The sequence below is a fragment of the Lodderomyces elongisporus genome, chromosome 7 (genome assembly GCF_030384665.1).
Source record: "Lodderomyces elongisporus chromosome 7, complete sequence".
Lineage (NCBI taxonomy): Eukaryota > Fungi > Ascomycota > Pichiomycetes > Serinales > Debaryomycetaceae > Lodderomyces > Lodderomyces elongisporus.
The window spans coordinates 1-20090 of record NC_083679.1 but is presented as its reverse complement, the minus strand read 5'-3'; the positions used below and the strand labels follow the sequence as shown (position 1 = coordinate 20090).

Here is a 20090-nt window from a genome sequence, read left to right as displayed (position 1 = left end):
TCTTATTATTTTCTATTTTTTGTATTCTCGTTTATTATCTAGATTATAGAGAACTCGTCATCATCAGTAGGTTTCCAATTTTGTAGAGTGGTTTTGCCAATATTTTTGAGCCTCTCTCTATTCACCTGCGATCTTTTCAATTGAAGGTATGTGGGACTTGCAATGGTGCTTGAGGTGGAAGGCAATTTATTAAAGGCAGTAATGAATGACTGATTACAAATAATACTTTCTGTACCAGCTTTAGGAGTCTTGTTTTTTGCTGCCGCGGCACCATTCTTGATTCCGTTGTTTAACACTTGCACAAATTGGCTAGGTACTATATAAAGCAAAGATACGGGTGATGGTTCCTTGTCTTGTGCCTTGTGGTATTCGTAGCCATCGTTTGTATAATGTAGTAATTTAAGATGGTGCACTATGGGTTCAATACCACTCAAACGATTAATGAAGCACCGCTCGAAATTTTTTGTCTTTACGCCATTGACAACTAAATAATCCAAGTATATAGGGTCAAAAATTAGTGCTGTTGTAGTATTGCATATCCCTGTCAATTGCTTAAGACAAAGCTTATCAGAGCATGATTTGGAATAACTGATTAAACTATCCGGCCTCCCGGGTTTTGTCCTAACAACACCAACACGGTCAAAATTGTTGCGTCCCCTATGAAACTGATCGTTGAGCTCAGCTTCCTCTGTCCATGGCTCATTTGAATCGAGTGATGATGCAAGGTACTCCATCGAACAATCACCGCACGGCGGTTCAGTAACAAACAATGCCAATTTTACACTTGGTTTTAGTCGATACTTTGCATTACTACCACCTTGCTCTACCCATATTGAAGACTCCTTTGCACATTCGTGGAGAAGAAAAAAATTGAAAAGTCTCAATGCAAGTATCTCAGCATGCATGTCGTGAACAATAAAGCCTTGTGAAAATGCTCTAACACGATTAGGCATGACTTTGACACCCGTGGCTATTGTCAATGGCTCGATAGTTTCATTATCCATGATGGCCACAACACTGGCCATAACCGTCCATTCTTGGACTCCATTGGATCGTATTGAAGGTTTACCTGACTTGCATGTTAGCTTGCTAAAAGCACATAGTGCTGCTTCTGCAATGAGATCACCGAAAACATCATTATTCATCAACTATATTTAGGTTGTGTGTGGTAAATAGATTGGAGGAATTCGGGTTGTTGAAGGCCCTTGCGTGTGTATTATATATACTTATGTATATATATATATATGTGTGTGTGTAGGTGTGCGCTTATTTTTGTAAATCAAAAAGTCACATTGATCAAGGAGTACCACTAGCTATTCCTCGCAGCCATTACAAACGTTGTTTGCCACAGATTTTGATACAGAAAGAAAACTGCAATGCTTTTAGAGCAAAAATGGTAAACTCTGAAACACCAGTTAAGAACTTGGAAAACAGACCATATTGGTATATGTCTACTGAATTATGAACAGAAGAAAAAGAGGGAAAAAAAAAAAGATGGGAAAATTGAAACTCTAAATACTGTCTACCACCACTATTCACCTCCTATTTTTTCTAACTAGGGCGCCAACTATCCCTACTCCCACAGCCAATATACCACCAGCAACACCAATTCCAATCAACCCGTCCTTGGTAATCTGATCCTCTATACTTTCCAACAATTGCTGTGCTTGCTCATTGTTTGGTTCTGACTTTAGCAATGTCTGAATATACCTCTTTGCATCAGTATAGTTACCAGTTTTGAAATTTCCCAAACTCAAGTAATACAACGATTCTCTTCTCATACTGGGTTCTGATCTGTACAAGATTTCGAGTATATGGATTCCCTGCTCTTGATGTCGAAGTGAATTTGATTTGAGCAAGCCCCATGCATAGTTGAATTGAGACTGTGCTGTGGGATTGGGTTTTTCAGAATCCAATTGATCACGCAATACACGTAGCTCCTCGGAAGAGAGCGGTTCTTTAACTTCAGCTAGAGCTGGATAGCCTGTCCTGTTGAATATCATATATCTATGTGTGTGTTTGTGTTTGTTTGTGTGTGTGTGTCTTTATTTTTAATTTCTTGTGAAGTTAAACTCAGTGGTGGATCGTGAGTTGTAAGTGGTAAGAAACTAAAGGTGAATGGCAGTATTTGAAACTTGATGAAAAGAAAAAGGGGGGCAGGGAGGCGCTTATCTTAGATCAGTAGCTTCTTGCTTTTTATTTTTCTACTTTTCACGCGCTAGTAAATTTTGCGTAACACTTTTTTTGCCTTGTTTTTCCTCTCAACTAGAAAATACACTTTTCAAATTCCCTCCGAATATTTGATACATATTAACAAATCGCTTTTATTTTGATTTCTCTTTTTCTCTTTTTTTTATTTTTGTCTTCTGACGAAAAACATGGTCATAATGTCTTGTACTATTTTTTATATATGGAACTACTTCCTATTTGTTTGGTCTCTTGGCTAATGATGAAGCTATAAATTCATTTCCATATGAAAAATTGTTTCGGTCAAAAATTGGATGTTGTGGTAGTAAAGTTTTTCGGTTGCAAAAATTGACTAAAGCTATCAAAAGAGTAAAATATGTTGTACATTTTATACAAAGAGTTTAGAGACTGCTCACTGCTAACAATGATAAAATAACTCATCAAAATAAAAATAAAAGTTAAAATAAAAATAAAAATAAAGCCAAGTACATATTAACCAGTTGTTTAAGATGTTAAAAAAAAAAAATAAGGGAAAGAACGAATTAATGAAAAGGCGTGGGGTAAGAGTAAATATGTTTTACGCATCAAAAGACTCGTTGTAAAAGTACATGTTCGGAGCATGTTTTATCCAGCGGTAGTGTTGCAAATTGTACTCCACTGTTTTACCAAATGTGTGTTCCTCACCGCAACAAACAACAGCCATTGACCTGAAATGGTTCTCGTCTGAATATTTAACACTAGCCATGTGGCTTTGCAATGCCTCATCCGAATCAAGTGGCTTATAGTTGATATTCAAAAGCGAATAATCTGGTTTGACATCCTCTCCTTCTTTTCCTTTTCTACCTTGTTCGTCTTCTTCTTCGCTTAGGTTACTGGAATTGGTTTTTTTCAATTCGAGTTGCTCTACTTGAGTAGTTACTTTCTTGGTGGGTGGTGTTGTGACAAGTGGTGGTGGTGGTGCCAGTGTCAGTGCCAGTGTCAGTGTCAGTTCAAGTCTCAGTGTTGGTACTGATGCAACTGCCAGGGTAAATGGATTCTCGTCAATAATTTCAATAGTATTCATTTCAACATCGTTTTCCAATACAAACACACTGATTGTTAATCTGCCATCGCGTATATACTTTAACATCTTATCGAGGATGTGTGAAAGCCAAAAAATGTGTTTTTTGGTCTTTACTGTCCAGAAAATGTTCAATACAGGGTGTGGAGGTCTCCCCAAGTAGTCCTTCATTACTTCTTTCTTCTCTGCGGTTTGTAAAAGATCCAAGGCTATAGGTAAGACAAAGGTTGCACCCAATTCTTGAGCAAAAAATGCAACTGAGTCAAAAGTGATGAGTGGTTGGCATTTAGCACCACTTGGTCCACGGAATGCAGTTTTGAGTATAACGATATTTGGGTCAACTATTTTCCTATAGTCGGGAAGCTTGGTTTGCTGTTCTTCTTCTTCTTCTTCTTCTTCTTCAGATGTATTGGTTGCAGCTTTGTTCTTTTTAAAGTATTTGTTTTTCAATTGGTTGTATTTCATTCTGTATTTTGGAATGTAGTCATCTTCAGTTTGAGTTCCATTAATCTGTTTTTGTTGCAAGTCTTTGACTTTTTCAAACATTTTCTTTGTGAATCCGTTTTTCTTTCTAATAATGAGAACCATCTTGCCGCTATCGGGTAAGCTTGAGATGCAGAATGGATGGTGTTGGAAAAAGTCAATCTTTCGAACGTTAAAGTAGATGTGGGAGCCAGCTTTCCAGTTGCCGTATTTGAACTTGATAAGACCAAACCATGAGTTTGGGTTAAATTTGTGGTTGACTTTTATGGGGATTGAAACCTTCATTGTTTCCTCATCCAACATTTCAAACTCTGACCATCCTTTAGTTGGAGATTTGATGCCGTGGACAATTCCGTAAATTCTGCCAATGACCTTGTCCAAGACAAGCAAATGCACACCGATAATTACCATGGCTTTGGCGTGGTTGTTGTGAAAGAATGCCATGAGCAACATGATAAATGATTGTGCACGGTGGTGGACCATTGACAAGTCAAAGGATAATTTTCTAATGAGTTTTATGTTGCCGAGGGCCAAGAATACAAATGTAACGTATGCCAATATACCATAGGCATTCTTGGGGTACTTTGGGTGCAAGTCTTGGTATACGGGACTTGCCCAGTAGTAGCATACAACACCTACATGGAAGGTAACGACAACAAACATCATAAATGAGAACCAAACGTGTAAAAAAGTTGTTCTTTCATAGGTTAAGCCTGTGATACCGGTAATAAAGTCACCCTTGGTGACCAAAAGAAAAATGGCAGGTATTTGGGCAATACCGATTCTTGCGCATCTTTTTGCAACCACAAATATTCTGGGGATGTAAACAATGTCGTCGGTGTTGTGGTAGCAGAGTTTACCATTGAGTAAGATGTAGAATAGAAACAAGATTAAGATGGTTGGTTTGAAAAAGTATCTTTTGCTAAATACTTTGATTGACCATGATGAGTTGATGGTGTTCCAAATACTTAGCCAAATAAAGTATGGTTTAAATCTATTGGATTTGGTGTACCTCTTTTGTCGTAAGTTTCTGGGGATCCAAAAGAAGAGGATCCCATTGATTACGAATATGACCAAACTAAAGATGCAACTTTCCCATTGGTACTTGGTGTTTCTGTCAGCTTCAAGCAGTTTTTGCATATCCACTGATAGTGTGGTGGTGGTGGTGGAGGAGGAAGTAGTAGTGCTCATCTTTGCTTGTTAGTTTCTATTTTATTTTGGTTGTGAGTATAACAATAGTCTGTGTTTGAGTTTCTAAAATCAATATAAGATGTGTAGATTGGAATATATGAATTGTTAAGCAAAATAAGGCAATCTTAAAGAAACATGAAAATAAAAAATGAACAAAAAAACTGATTTTGAAAAAACAAAAAAGTTGTGGAGATGATCTAGGATTATATGATTATTGGAAACTGAGTATATGTGCTAAAGATATATCAGAAATACCTATTCATTGAAAGAAAAAGGAAAAAAGAAAAAAGAAAAAGAAGAAAAAAACTTACATTCAAGTCTCAAGTCTTACTTAAAAACTCATTTCTTTGATTACCTATACTTCATTTCTCCTCCTTCTTCATTAAAGACAATTGCCAATCCCAAGTGCTGTGTATTGTGTGTGTGTATGTTGTTGTTTTTTTTTGGTTCAATGAGACCTTTACGGACAGACAATATGAGTATTGATTTTGCCCAGAAAAAAAATAATAGAATGAGTTGAAATGAAATAAAATATACATCTCTTGTGTAGCAGAAAAAAAGAGAAAGAGAGAGAAGAGAGAGAGAGCAAGAAGAGTTACAGAAGAGTGTGCAGCAACGGCAGTGTCAGCGGGAGCATAAGCCGTGAAATGTGGAGGGGCTTAGTAAGAGAAAGAAAAGAAACAAAGAAAAGAAACAAAGAAAAGAAAAACCAGAAAGGCTGTGTTGAAAAGTGTGCACATTCAACTACTGGCAAGTTCACTCACCACCACCGTCATCACCATCATCATCCTCATAAGCTTTCTTGAACTTCTTGAACTTCTTGGATGTTTCTTTTGCATCTGTTCCAAGGACACAGGTTCTCCTTCTTCCTATCCTCTTGATGCGAAAACAGCGTGCCAAGAGTATAGTGGATAAATGTATTACAACTGCTGTGACTGGCTGAAAATAAACATAAATAAAAAAAAAAATACAATAGTAATCAGATGTCGTCGTAACTTGGCTGAGCTGAAGTTGGTTGCAAAAGCTACATGGCAAAGCAAAGCAGGAGCAGAAAAGATAGTATGCCATCAAGTAAATAAGTAAATAAGGATAGCAATAAAAGAAGAGAGAATACATATGAGGATATTGGTTTAGCCGCATCAGTTGTTTGTTCTGTTTGCCATGTTCATATATATAATATATATATATGTTAAAAGTATGTATAGTTTGCACTCAATAGCTTGTGTATTGCCATCTCTGTACTGGAGTACTGGAGTAATGATCTCTATTGGCAAATGTTCACCATTTTGAATTGTATATCATAACACTTTCTCAAGTTTGCGAAATTAAAGTGTTTTTTTGGCTCCTATTGTCCTTTTTCTTCTTTGTAAATTTAGATTATCAGATTACATCTTTTGCATACAATTTCATCTCCAAGAAAAATATTGGGAGAGAAAGGAAAAAAAAAGAATACAGTATGGGGCTGTATACAAATATGAAAATGCCACAAAAAACATAAAACTTGAAAAAATACATGCAAACAAATAATAAAGAGGAAGCCAAGAGAGTGCGAGACAGAGAGAGTTTGTGTGTTTGTGTGTGGTAGCTCTAAAAACGATTTAAGCGAAAACAGCGATAATCCCGAATAGCTTATTCCCGAACTTGTCTCTGTAGCTTAACACAATTAGCCAATAGGAAGTTGTTTCGTGCTCACTACTACTTTGAGCAAATTATGTTTGCCAAAAATTGTATCTTAATATTGTTATTAGAAAGAATTGTCTCTATAACATTTTACAGTTTTTCTTGGTAATACTTATTGCATATATAGATATTGATACTAGAGTGAAATGTATAGAGAGAGAAAAAGAGATTACTACAACAACAACAGCAGCTACAACAACAACAGCAGCTACAACAACAGTTACAAGAGTAATTAAAGACATCCAATGGAAAAGAAAAAAAGAAAAAGAAGGAACAAATTCTTTTTCTTGATTTCATCACCAACTTTCCCTTTTATATCAAACACGACGAACTCTTTCTCTTTTTTCACTATAATGATTTAACAACTTATTTTTAGTTATTAGTATTCTCTTTTATTCTCTCTCATTTTTTCTTTGCTTTTTTCCTCTCTTATTAATGCCCTAAAGCTCCTTAAAGAGGGCTTTCTTTTCTAATCTATTCCTTCCCCAATGGTCTTGTAGAACAAAACGTCACTTATTTTTTCTCTTCATTTTTATATATACATTCAGAAAGAAAAGAGAGGAATGGACCCTTTAGCCCTTAAGCCATTGAGCCATTGAGCCATTAAGCCTTTTTTTTTTGTCCTCTAGTCCTGTATTTTTTTATTTATGTCAGTTGAAGCATTTGTATGTGTGATACAAAACAATAAAGGGAATCAAAGGATACGAAAATAAAAATAAAAAATTTGGAAACGGAGAAAAACAAAATGAGAAATTTTGATCAAAGTTATCAGATCCATCAGTGACACAAAAACTGAAATAAAAGAGAAACAAGAGACACGTGATGCATACTTTTTTTGCCTTTTCCCTAATCCTCTTTCTTTTTCCTTAACCTTTGATATTCGTAGAAGAGAGGATGGATTTAGTGATTGAAAGTCAATTGCTCATTACTTAACACTTTATATTACCTATTGCTAATTGTTATTTCAAAGTTTTAAAAAAAAGCTTGACAAAGGCATGTTAGAGTCATGCACTATCTGCAAATACTAAAAGAATTCCACCTATAGTTCATTTCCGATGCAACACTATGAAGTTATCGGGTTTGAAAGAATTACGAAACTAGAGACAAAGAGATTAAAGAAAAAAAAGCAAAGTACTACAGATAAAAATTGGAAAACAAAACAAAACAAAACAAAACAAAACAAAACAAAACAACAAGAACAAGAAGAACAAGAAAAAAAAAAACAATTGGGAAACATATCTTCATTAAAAACAACCAATTGTTGCACTCGGACCTTCCATGAAATGCTGCAAACCGTCTCCCATTTTTGCTACTATTGACAATGCTGACATTGTTGCTGCACATGCACATATAGCCGATGTATTTATTGTTGTAGTGGTGGTGGTTGTTGTTGTTGTTGTAGTTTCTCTCGTGATTGTATAATGTTGTTATTATTATTATTGTTGTTGCTTTGAAAAAGCTTATACTTTACGCGTTATTGATGCTACAAGGTGCCTGCTCAAACCATGATTTCCATTTAGTGTGAAATGTTCTTTTGTTTGTTTTGTTTGCAATTTTATCCTAGGCAATTATTTGCAAAGCCAAAGATGAAGCACACCCAATCAACTCAATATATACACAGGCACATATTTATCTGTAAAGAAAAAGAGAAAAAGAGGGAAGAAGAAGAGGGAAAGTCTTGAATATCTATGTAATGACGTACACTCACTCAAACCCTTCAGTTGATGCTAGTTGACGCGATACCAAACTACATTGCACCTGCAACACTCCTCTGTTATATAATATTTGTAAGGGTTTGTACTGTTTTCAATCGCGATTTTTTTTTTTTTAATTTTGGAATAAAAAATTGATTGCACATAAAGTTACCATAAATGACAAAATAATAGAGAAAAAAAGAGAGAGAAAAAAAAATGATTAAGAGTGCAAGAAAAATCTTAATAAAGTTACTGCAAAAATAGTGCACAAAGTCAATTGTGTTAAGTATTTGCAACCATGACTAAAAAAGAATTACTACATTTTCACTTTCCCTTCCTCTTCTTTTTGTTCTTCATTTCATTTTCTTTGTAATTCTCCATTGTTCATAACCAATATTGAGCAGCTCATACTTGATAATCGGAATTGTCCTTTTATTTTGGCGGCGGGGGGGAGGGGGTAGAAAGAAGGCAAAGAGTAACATACGAAACTCTTTTTTTTTTGTCCCTCTTCTTATTCTTGAAAATTAAAAATAAAAATTTAAATAAAAAATTTAAATAAAAATAATTTGACTTGGAAATTAGTAACCTAGAGGGTCAAGAGCCTTCTTATCTCTTTTTTCCTGTTCTTTTATATTTGCAGTTACCGGACTCACTTCTCATTGGAGGAAATTGGCAACGGCCATAGATCAAGGCAATACCCGTGCGGTAATTTAAGGCTGCAAAACCGAAATCAAAACCAATTTAAAAACATAAGAAATAAAAAATAAAAATAAGCTAGAGAAGAATTTTCCCATCAACCAGAATCTTTGCAGCATATAATAGACCATGTTTGCCCAGATCTTGTAAAAGTGAAAACACAATAGAAACGCATAAAAGTTGTAAACATATCTACTCGCTAACTCACTAACTCACTCGCTTACTTAGTCATAAAGTATCAACTTGCTGAACAAAGGGAACACATTCACACACAATGAAGCTCAGTTCATTTGTAATTCCATTCGTTTTGGCTTCCCTCGTGAGTGCCGATGGCTCAAGCTCATCAGACGCTGCAAGTATCACCAATGCACCAGCACCTGCTGCAGCTGCTGACGATAATTCCGGTAACCAGTATACTCAATACCCATCTGTGGCAAAGACCGCCTCCATCAATGGTTTTGCTGACAGAATCTATGACCAATTACCTGCATGTGCTCAACCATGTATGTACCAAAACACAGGTATCACCCCATGTCCATACTGGGACACTGGTTGTCTCTGTATCATGCCTCAGTTCCAAGCATTGGTTGGCCAATGTATTGCTGACAACTGTCGCGGTGAGGACGTGCTCGATGCTAGATCTTTGGCTACTTCAGTTTGTTCTAGTGCTGGTGTTTGGGATCCATACTGGATGCCTCCTGCTAGTATCAGTTCTTCATTAGAGTATGCTGCTACTGCCGTTGCCACTACCACTGATGACACCTCGTCAAGCACCGATGTTGCCTCTTCTAGTGATTCTCCTTCTTCTTCTTCTTCTTCTTCTTCTTCTTCTTCTTCTTCGACCAAAGAAGAAGCCTCCTCAACCGAAGCTGAAGAAACTTCATCTACTGCTGTCGAAGAAGCATCGTCTACTGATTCGACAATTGAAGAGTCAAGTTCCAACACCCAATCATCTGCTGCTCTTGAATCAAGTTCAGACTCTTCGGAAACACAATCAACCTCCAATACCGCTTCCTCCTCTGACTCATTGATCACAACAGCACCAACCACCTCCTCAACCTCCTCCGGATGGTATGTGACAATCCCAAAGACAGCTTCAATCAATGGTTTTGCAGACAAGATCTACGACCGTTTACCAGAGTGTGCTAAACCCTGCGTAAAACAGGACGTTCGTGTATCCCCTTGTGCTTACTACGATACCCAGTGTCTCTGTATGATGCCTCAATTCCAGAACCCAGTCGGAATGTGTATTGCCGACAACTGTCATGGTGAAGATGTCTTGGATGCCAGATCATTGGCCACCTCAATCTGTGTCAGTGCCCAAATGTGGGAACCATATTGGATGCCAGATGACAGTGTAACCTCTGCTTTGGAATATGCTGCTACTGCATCTTGGGACAGCAACGCCATTACAACCACCACAACCGATGAAAACACTGAAACCGTTCCTACTGAGACTGCTTCAAACACATTGGTCACATCGGCTCCAACCACCACTGGAGCAGATAATCCATACACTCAATACCCATCCGTGGCAAAGACTGCTTCAATCAATGGTTTTGCTGACAGAATCTATGACCAATTACCAGAATGTGCTAAATCATGTATGTACCAAAACACCGGTATCACCCCGTGTCCATACTGGGATACTGGTTGTCTCTGTATCATGCCTCAGTTCCAAGCATTGGTTGGCCAATGTATTGCTGACAACTGTCGCGGTGAGGACGTGCTCGATGCTAGATCTTTGGCTACTTCAGTCTGTTCTAGTGCTGGTGTTTGGGATCCATACTGGATGCCTCCTGCTAGTATCAGTTCTTCATTAGAGTATGCTGCTACTGCCGTTGCCACTACTACTGATGACACCTCGTCAAGCACCGATGTTGCCTCTTCTAGTGATTCTCCTTCTTCCTCCTCTTCTGCTACTGCTGAAGAGTCATCTTCTCAAGCATCTGAAGAATCAACTTCAAGCTCCATCACTTCAGGTCAACAATCCAATACCAATAACGCTTCCTCGTCCGATTCATTAATCACATCTGCTCCAACTTCTGATGACACTGGTAACCAATATACTCAATACCCATCTGTGGCAAAGACCGCCTCAATCAATGGTTTTGCTGACAGAATCTATGACCAATTACCTGCATGTGCTCAGCCATGTATGTACCAAAACACCGGTATCACCCCATGTCCATACTGGGATACCGGCTGTCTCTGTATCATGCCTCAGTTCCAAGCATTGGTTGGTGAATGTATTGCTGACAATTGTCGCGGAGAGGACGTGCTCGATGCTAGATCTTTGGCTACTTCAGTCTGTTCTAGTGCTGGTGTTTGGGATCCATACTGGATGCCTCCAGCAAGTGTTAGCTCGTTATTGGACTCGGCTGCCTCAGCTGGCCTTACTGGTGATGTTACTGAAACTTCTGAGCCTACTCTTACTAGTGGCACTGATGTCAGCTCAACCGAATCTGCTTCTGAATCCGCAACTGGATCCGCTACTACTGGTGGCTCTGATGTTAGCTCGTCCGAGTCCGCTACTGGATCCGCTTCTGAATCCGCTTCTGGATCTGCTCCTGGATCCGCTTCTGAATCTGCTTCTGGATCTGCTACTACTGATGACTTGGAGCCAACTGAGTCTGCTAATGGCTTCTCAGTATCTGTTAGCTTCTTAAATGAAACTGCTGTATTTGAATCCAATGGTACACATATTAAGCTCTTTGATGGAGTTCAAGCATTGTTTGAATTAGATGACGGATTGCTCCACTTGTTGGCTGGTGGCTACGTCAAGGTCGATGAAATTGGTAATTTGGTTGTTGTTGATGATGCGGAAGAGGCTACTACCGGATGGGGTATGACTGATAACCAATTGACGCTACCATCTGACTCTCCAGCATTCACGAAACGTGATGATCAAGTTGTTACCTTTTATGCATGTCCTGCTGAGGTTGGTTACGTTGTATCTGTGAAGAACCGCGAAGGATGTGTTGAACTCAACTCAGAAGTCGACTCTACCCCGGAAACAAGCAGCACATCTGCTGGTCCAACATCGGACGGTGACACTCAAACAAGTGAAGGTGGAGATGCAAGTGAAACAGGATCATCTGGAGCCACAACTACTGGTGAGGAAAGTGAAGAGCAGTCTGCTACAGGAGATGTTACAGCTTCTGGCTCTGGCTCTGGCTCTTTTGCTACTGAAACTACTCTGGGTGATGAGACTTCATTGCCCGCTACATCCACAGTGTTGAGTGAAGTCACTACTACCGACAAATCCGGATCAACCTCTGTCTACACCACCACCATAATTGTCACTGAAGTTACTGAGTACTGTGCCCAACTGTCAGCCAGCTCAGTGCAGTCTGAAGCAAGCTGCGAACAAACAAGCGCTGCTGCTGTGCAGTCTACATTGACGGTACATGAGCAGGAAATCATCACAGTCATTGTGTCTTGTGAATCGGCTATCCTGTCACTTGAGAGCGTGAAAGAAAGTGCAGCTAAGGTTACCAAAACAGAGGTTGTGCAAAGCTGTGAAAGTGCTATAAGTTCACTTAGTCTGGTTGAAGCGGGTGCCCAAAGTACCTTGAAGGCCATCATTTCTACACATGAGTCTGTTGTTGCAGTTCAAACCTCTGCTGCTGCTGCTCAACAATCTGCTGCTGAAGCACAAATGAGTGCAGCCAAGGCTCAACATTCGTCTGAGGCAGTTGCTCATGCTCAAAGTGCTGTTGCACAAGCTTCCCAAGCCAGTGAAGAGGCTGCGCATGCTGCCAGTGTTGAGTCAGCAGCCAAATCATCAGCTGCTGAAGTCGGTGTAACTGTGGATGTTACAACCACCGTCACTGAGAATGTCACTGTTCAAGCACACAAGACTGCAGCCACTGGCGGCGTCAATGGTGGTGCCGCTGCACAAGAAACTGGTGCAAATGTAGGAACTAGTGAATCTACTGGTAAACAAGGTCAAGGCTCAACTAGTGAAGCATCTCAAGAAGGTGCTGGACAAGGTACAGAAGGTGCTGAACAAGGTTCCGAAGGTGCTCAACAAGATACCGAAGGTGCTGAACAAGGTTCTGAAAGTGCTGGACAAGGTACCGAAGGTGCTGAGCAAGGTTCTGAAAGTGCTGGACAAGCTGCTCAGCAAGGTAATGCACCAACAGTTGCTGCTGGAGGTAAAACTCTTTCAACTACTACTGGTGGAGAGCAGGCTGGAGCCACTGCAGGATCTGAAACTAATGTAGCTGTTGCTTCTGGAACTTCTGAAGGAAGCGCAGCACAAACAGTTGCTGCTGCTGTTAATGGTGCTTCAAGACAAATTGGCACTTCATCCTTTGCAATGCTTGCATCCACAATAGCTGTGTTTGCTGGATTCTTGATCTGATGAGTTTGAACCCTTGCCCCCTTTTTTTTTCTGTTCTTTCTCAACGTCTACTGAATTCTTCAGTGTGATTGATTGAAGAAAGTATCATTGGTCTCTTTTTTTCCCTCTCTTTTATACCCTTCTTCAAGTGGTGTGTGTCTATTACATTTCACGGCCACTTTTTGTTATTTCATTTTTCGGTTCAAAAATTGTATAAATAATTTTTCAAGTAGAGAATTAGATTTCAAAACAATAAATAGTAATTTTTTTCAAAAAAAAAACTGAACTAAAGTAAACTAAATGGGATATTTGTAGAAGAGATTATTCAATTAGAGGGGTCTTTCGAAATTGTGGAAAAGAAGGTGTGGTGACATTTAAAATAGAAGAAACAAAGAAGAAAGATATAAACTTTTTTTAAATAAAAGATAATATTAGGATTGGTGTATACTGAATTGACGTTTGTACGACTGTTTATTCACGTGACCTGGCAAAACTACGAGTGTCGTGTCGAAAATTGAAAAAAATCTAGATCCATTTGTAGTGAGAATGAATTAATGGTTGTGGTTGTGGTTGTTGTAGTTCTACTTTACACCACTTAGATTCGTGTGTGTTTTTTTTTTCCTCTCGCCTTTTTTAATTTTTATTTTTATTTATATTTTTCTCCATTTTTTTTTTTTGAGTTTTCCAAAGTACGTGCCCCCTGGTAGAATTAATTTTCGTCGTGATGTGTAGTCTCACTTGAGGTCTGCGGGGCAGTTCTAGACCTCAAATATTATTATTTTTTTTTTGGTCCGCAAAGACCTATATTTAGTTTTTGTGTCATTGTTTATATCGTTGCCTACTTTGAAATAAATTGAGACAAATTGAGACAGTGCATGTAAATTGCGGAAATGACAACAGATAATAGTTGACAATAGACGGCATCGTCAATCACTATTGAAGTGTGTAATGTGTTCTAGGACACGACAATAGCATTCGTCAGGCTAAGTAGTATATTGACATCGAATTATATATATGTATATATATATATATATTGATTTATATATTAATTTATATATACATGTATGTATACTAGAAGTTGTCTAAAAGTGTCAATACAAGATTATAATGTCGAAGTATAAATAGAAACTGGCTCAGAGTTTGCAAACAAGGTCAAATAAATAAAGCATTTAATAGTGGTTGTGGTAGTAGTAGTAGTAGTAGCAGTTGCAGCGGCGACGGGGTTAGATTGACCTGCAGAGGAAGCAGCTTGTAAGTTACTTTAGGAAGGACATAGGTGGAAAATGTTTTATATCATTTGCTTAATAGTTGGTAGTATTCAATTGTATCTTGCTCTTCTTGCTTTGCCTGAGTTATGAATCTTCCTATTATGAATATAATAAAAAATTAAAAAGATGAATGTTACTCTAAAATTCTCACTGGCGCTTAAGTCCTCACCAAAGCTATTGGAGCTACTGGAGAAAACTACGCATTGAGTTGACTAGAGTGTATTGGTTCAGGATGAGGAGAGAGTTTGAGTAGCCTTTCTTCACGTTCTAGTACATACTGTTGAAGACGTGGATTACACAAATTTGAACATATTTTGTACAAAACAGGACAAAAGAAAAAAAGAAAGTGAGTGTGTGACAAAAAGAGAAACATAAAAATAAATAAAAAATAAATAAAAAATAAATGAATAAAAAATAAATAAATAAACTAAAAATACAAATAAAAAATAAAGCGAGAGTCACAGCCTGAGAAGGAGAAAACCACACATGTAAACAAAACCAAAAATATTTAATTTCTACACCATAAGAATATACCAACTTTTTGCTGTAGATTCATCACTAAAGTAGCAAACCAACTAGTTTGAAATATATCTCAAGTTTCTGTCAAATTCCTTTTGACAAGGACTATTTGATAACACAAGCACAGCAACAAGATATCCATAAACTAAGCTTCTCCATCTTTATTTATCAGCAACTGCTAAAATCTATTGATTGATAGGAGTCACAGTCTCTACTCCTATTTCATTTACCCACACCTTCGCACGTTCAGACCTCCACGAAAACTTATTCACCCATCAATTCAACGACTAAGCAACCAAGATGAGCCACTCCTCATCTCCCAATAGGAGCTCATCCATCTTTGGATGGGCCAAGAGTTTGAAACGATCACATCTTTTATCCAATGACTCAGTTAATGAGATTAGCGACTCAGACAATGCCAGTTCAAAGTTTTCACCCACGAAACTGATAAATGCAGGAGCATTTCCATCAATAGTTCCGTCTTCATCACTGCAGCAACTTCAGCAGCAACAACAACAGCAACAACAGCAGCAACAGATGCCACGTCTTCAACCACAGCGAAGTCCGTTGAATATTCCATCCAACACAAACAACAATAGCAACATTAACAGCAACAGCATCCCAATGTCATCGAGTATCAGTGGGAACTTGGAGCCGGGAGCAATCTCCCCGTCTCCATCAAACTATATCCCACTGCCTTTCCACCAGCGACAGTCGATACTGCTGCACAATAATGCGCAGTCGAGCTTTTCAACTTCGAATTATTTGGGCACTTCGCCGACTGCATCATCATCAACGCACGATTTCTTGCGACCTATATTGAACCACAAACTGAGATCAACAAACAATGTGTCTAGAGTACGATCCAACTCCGAGAATAGTATACGAAATCGTCGTGACTCCTTTTTGCAGAGCAATTCGCTAGTTGACGAAAACTCAAAGTATTTTGGTGTACCATTACAACAAGCGCTTTCCGAGGCAGCAGCCAAGATCTCGGTGTTATCATCAGATGACCAGACGAGTGGTTTGCAGTATGGTGAAATACCCATTGTGGTTGCCAAGTGCGGAGTATACTTGAAAAAGAATGGATTGACAGTTGAAGGAATATTTCGTGTTGGTGGCTCTTCAAAACGATTGAAGGAGTTGCAAGTTATATTCAATACACCTCCTGATTATGGTAAGAAGTTGATCTGGGATGGGTATACTGTTCATGACGCAGCATCAATCTTGCGAAGGTACTTGAATGCATTACCAGAACCATTGATTCCGCTTGATGTTTATGAGGAGTTTAGAGTTGTTTTGAAAGAACGACCTAGAATTATAAGCTATATGAAGTACAAGGCAGAGAATCCAACGAGGAGTCTTCGAAAGAAAAGTGAAGGAGACTCGTCACAGATGTTGACTGAAGCCAACATGGGACGTCATAACGATAATCATGCTCTGTCTGTGAATGCAGAAAGCCTGAGCAACGCGAGAGCTACACCAAGTAATTTACCAGATACTCAAGCAGTTTCAGCAGTTCCAACTTCGCAAGCTCCGCAAACTGCACAAACTGCACAAACTGCACAAACTGCTCCTGCTTCGACAATTACTGCTTCACTTCAACAACCAACCCTCCTGCTATCCATTCCCCAAAGTAGTCAAGAAGATTTCTCCAATAAGCAGAAAAAGAAGAAGGCAAAAAACTACAAGAAACTCACTAATGATGTGCGCACTGCTATCGACATCTACCGAGTATTATTAAACAATCTCCCAATAGCATCGAAACAACTTTTATTCTACATCTTGGACTTACTTGCTATGGTACAAAGCTATCTGAAACAGAACTTGATGAGTGCACGCAACCTTTCTGCCATTTTCCAGCCACTGATACTCTCGCATCCAGACCATGATCTTGATCCTGAAGAGTATGCATTGTCACAACTAGTGGTTGAATTTTTGATTCAGTATTCGTATAAATTGTTGCCATCGCACAAGGAACCATCGCCGCCACCGCCAATTGCAACAAGTGCAAGTGCGAGTGCAAGTGCAAGTGCGAGTGCAAGTGCGAATGCCTCTGCAGATGATATTGGGCCACAAGACTCTCTTTCCAACTCAGAAGCCACGCGGGAAGCACAGAAAGGTCAACTGTCAGTAGTGGAAGCAGCATCAGCATCCTCATCTAGTCAGGTTATGCAAGAGCAGCAACAACAACAGCAACAATTAACTCCTCGGTTCCAAGGGCTGCACTCTAAAAGTCTAAGTTCTACACCACAACACGAGGATATCGTGATGGGGTATAAACACAATGCCACAGAGTGCATTCCTGATGAATCTGATGTAGAGTACGAAGTTTCAGATGGAGTAGGGTCAGATGCTGAAGAATCGTATTTTCATGAAATTCGGCCACCTAGTACCATGAGCAGTCCCAAGACTAGTCCGATGGAACTTATTGGAAAACCTGTGATTGTAGCAACTAATGTAAAGACGTGATAGCAATCACGAAACACTAAACCTATGAGTTAGTGTGTGTGTATTATAATTATAATTGTGTATATGTGTATGTGTGTATGTGTGTATGTGTGTATGTGTGTTTGTGTGTGTTTATTTATGTATGAATATGTATTATTGAGTAATGTTTAGAGTAAATAGCGAATGAGTACAACTATAGGACCGAGGACTGCTTAATTATGAAATGAGTTTGTTGTATTTTTTTTTGAAGCAGTTATCTGAATGAGAAATTGTGGGTATAAGTAAAAATTAAGTAAGAAGTATAAAGCCAAACTATGCATAAATGATGTGAAGACTGCTTGTATGATTCAGAATTTGAAAGTTTTGTAGTCTAATGATTCAATAATTTTCCACGAATTCGATATCAAAGCTTAATTTGTTTTCCGTATATTTTTGTATTAAAATGCGCCAAAAAAAAGGAATGTGATCAGAGAAAGAAATGATCAATGCAATTCTCAATATACCGTCACAGAGAAATACAAAAACAAAAACAACAATTAGAAAGAGAACAGATCCCATTAGATATTGCATTTTATAAAAGTAGTTTGTTTATTATGAAAAAAGCGACTATAAGGATGCCAGTGTTTTAGGTACTTGTGTCATGGAAAAAATTGCGATTCTTCACACTCTTCACAAAGTACATGTATTAATGTATACATTAAAACATTTTTTTCTACCACATTGGGAAAGCAAAAAAAAAAATGATCGAGCAAATTCAAAGGTAGAGTTACATTCTTTGGTGCTCATAGAACAAGGATAACTTGTCTGTATATCATGGAAAAATCGGTGTTTCGTGTTGGGGTGGTATTAGAATTGAAATCCAATTATGGTTGAGTTTCTTTACTGCATCACGTGAGTCAGCATACAAGATTATTGCGCGAGAAGAAGTTTGGTCCGTTTCTGTTTCTTTCTTTGCTCTTTAACAATTTTGATGCTCGTTGAGATTGAGAACAATTGTGGAGAAATAGACAAAAAAAGAAGGAAGTTTAGAGCGGAGAACGATAAAACAAGAGCATTGAAGTTTTGTGAATAGGGAAAGAATGAAGTGGTTTTGGCGGACCCACGCCTGACGATGAGGGGAGATGGTGATGATGATGGAGACGAGCAACCGGAATCACATAGCCATATTTCGTAGCAGGTTCTGACCATGGAAGTTAAAATAAAGAGATGGAGTGGGGTTAATTGTAAAAGTATGAAGTGTCCTAGTCTCTAATGGTGTACAAAATTACTCTAGAGTAATGTATTCAAAAGGCAAAGTGATTGTACTTACTGTAGGAGTGGTTAGCGATTGTTTCGTCTAAATCGAATATCATAAATGAAACGAGTGGTATCTGTACAGATACTATGTAATAACGAGGTGTAAAAATAGTCAGTGTATTACACTTGCAAGCTATTTTTAAAAGATGTCTATGGAAGGTAGAGGCGTTGGCCATTAAATATGAACTTTGTTATATACATAACCAGGGCAAGCAGGAACAACTTAATGAGGGAGACGAGAGAAAAGTTGGTAGCACCAGTGCTTGACATTGTTTCTGCTCTTCACGTGATTAAGTAGGGTAGAGCTAATGAAGAGCCAATACAGAATCCATTGAGCAGATAAAATTGTAGTTTGATATAGTCTAGGAGGTGATGTTACTGATTGAAAAATAATTATGAGTGATGAGCTTTAAAGACAAGTCAAAATTGTTCAAGGAAAAAAGAAAAAGTTGACAAAACACTCACTTTTAAATTTTGGTGAACTGATTTGACTGGAAATTGAACCAAATGCAGATGAATCATGTGCTGACATTCATAACAATTAACAAGAAAATTAAAATATAGTAAGTTTAGTCATGGATTCCTTACAGTAATAGAAAGTAGAAAAGTTGGCATGTTGTGAGGTGTTCAATTGTAAGTGTCTAGTAAAATGAGAGATGTTGATGGAAAAGTAGAGCAATTAACGGAGAGTCACCATGAAAGGGATGAGATCTGTGCATAAGATTGAGATGCACTTGAAACTCGGTGTAAGGATGCACTTGAAACTCGGTGTAAGGATGCACTTGAAACTCGGTGTAAGGATGCACTTGAAACTCGGTGTAAGGATGCACTTGAAACTCGGTGTAAGGATGCACTTGAAACTCGGTGTAAGGATGCACTTGAAACTCGGTGTAAGGATGCACTTGAAACTCGGTGTAAGGATGCACTTGAAACTCGGTGTAAGGATGCACTTGAAACTCGGTGTAAGGATGCACTTGAAACTCGGTGTAAGGATGCACTTGAAACTCGGTGTAAGGATGCACTTGAAACTCGGTGTAAGGATGCACTTGAAACTCGGTGTAAGGATGCACTTGAAACTCGGTGTAAGGATGCACTTGAAACAGTGTAAGGATGCACTTGAAACTCGGTGTAAGGATGCACTTGAAACTCGGTGTAAGGATGCACTTGAAACTCGGTGTAAGGATGCACTTGAAACTCGGTGTAAGGATGCACTTGAA

At 38.4% G+C, this 20090-nt stretch overlaps 6 protein-coding genes across 6 annotated transcripts; 2 read left to right on the top strand and 4 right to left on the bottom strand. All coding sequences in view use genetic code 12, as the record gives it.

Moving 5' to 3' along the window:
• Positions 1–38: 38 nt before the first annotated feature.
• On the bottom strand, positions 39–1145 carry PVL30_004974 (uncharacterized protein; the record flags this gene model as incomplete). Its single annotated transcript, XM_001523158.2, has 1 exon — positions 39–1145. The coding sequence occupies one exon, from the start codon at positions 1143–1145 to the stop codon at positions 39–41; it is 1107 nt and encodes a 368-aa protein (XP_001523208.2).
• Positions 1146–1535: 390 nt separating this feature from the next.
• On the bottom strand, positions 1536–2003 carry FIS1 (mitochondrial membrane protein; the record flags this gene model as incomplete). The annotated part of the gene is made up of 1 exon (XM_001523157.2): positions 1536–2003. The coding sequence occupies one exon, from the start codon at positions 2001–2003 to the stop codon at positions 1536–1538; it is 468 nt and encodes a 155-aa protein (XP_001523207.1).
• A 761-nt stretch (positions 2004–2764) lies between these two features.
• Positions 2765–4870, bottom strand: PVL30_004972 (uncharacterized protein; the record flags this gene model as incomplete). Its single annotated transcript, XM_001523156.2, has 1 exon — positions 2765–4870. One exon carries the CDS (start codon positions 4868–4870, stop codon positions 2765–2767), a length of 2106 nt encoding a protein of 701 aa, XP_001523206.2.
• A 4395-nt stretch (positions 4871–9265) lies between these two features.
• Positions 9266–13360, top strand: PVL30_004971 (uncharacterized protein; the record flags this gene model as incomplete). The annotated part of the gene is made up of 1 exon (XM_001523155.1): positions 9266–13360. The coding sequence occupies one exon, from the start codon at positions 9266–9268 to the stop codon at positions 13358–13360; it is 4095 nt and encodes a 1364-aa protein (XP_001523205.2).
• Positions 13361–15426: 2066 nt separating this feature from the next.
• Positions 15427–17598, top strand: SAC7_3 (GTPase activating protein (GAP) for Rho1p; the record flags this gene model as incomplete). Its single annotated transcript, XM_001523154.1, has 1 exon — positions 15427–17598. One exon carries the CDS (start codon positions 15427–15429, stop codon positions 17596–17598), a length of 2172 nt encoding a protein of 723 aa, XP_001523204.2.
• A 1916-nt stretch (positions 17599–19514) lies between these two features.
• On the bottom strand, positions 19515–20090 carry PVL30_004969 (uncharacterized protein; the record flags this gene model as incomplete). Its single annotated transcript, XM_061119640.1, has 1 exon — positions 19515–20090. A coding segment is annotated over one exon (576 nt), but the record flags the coding sequence as incomplete, so codon positions are not given.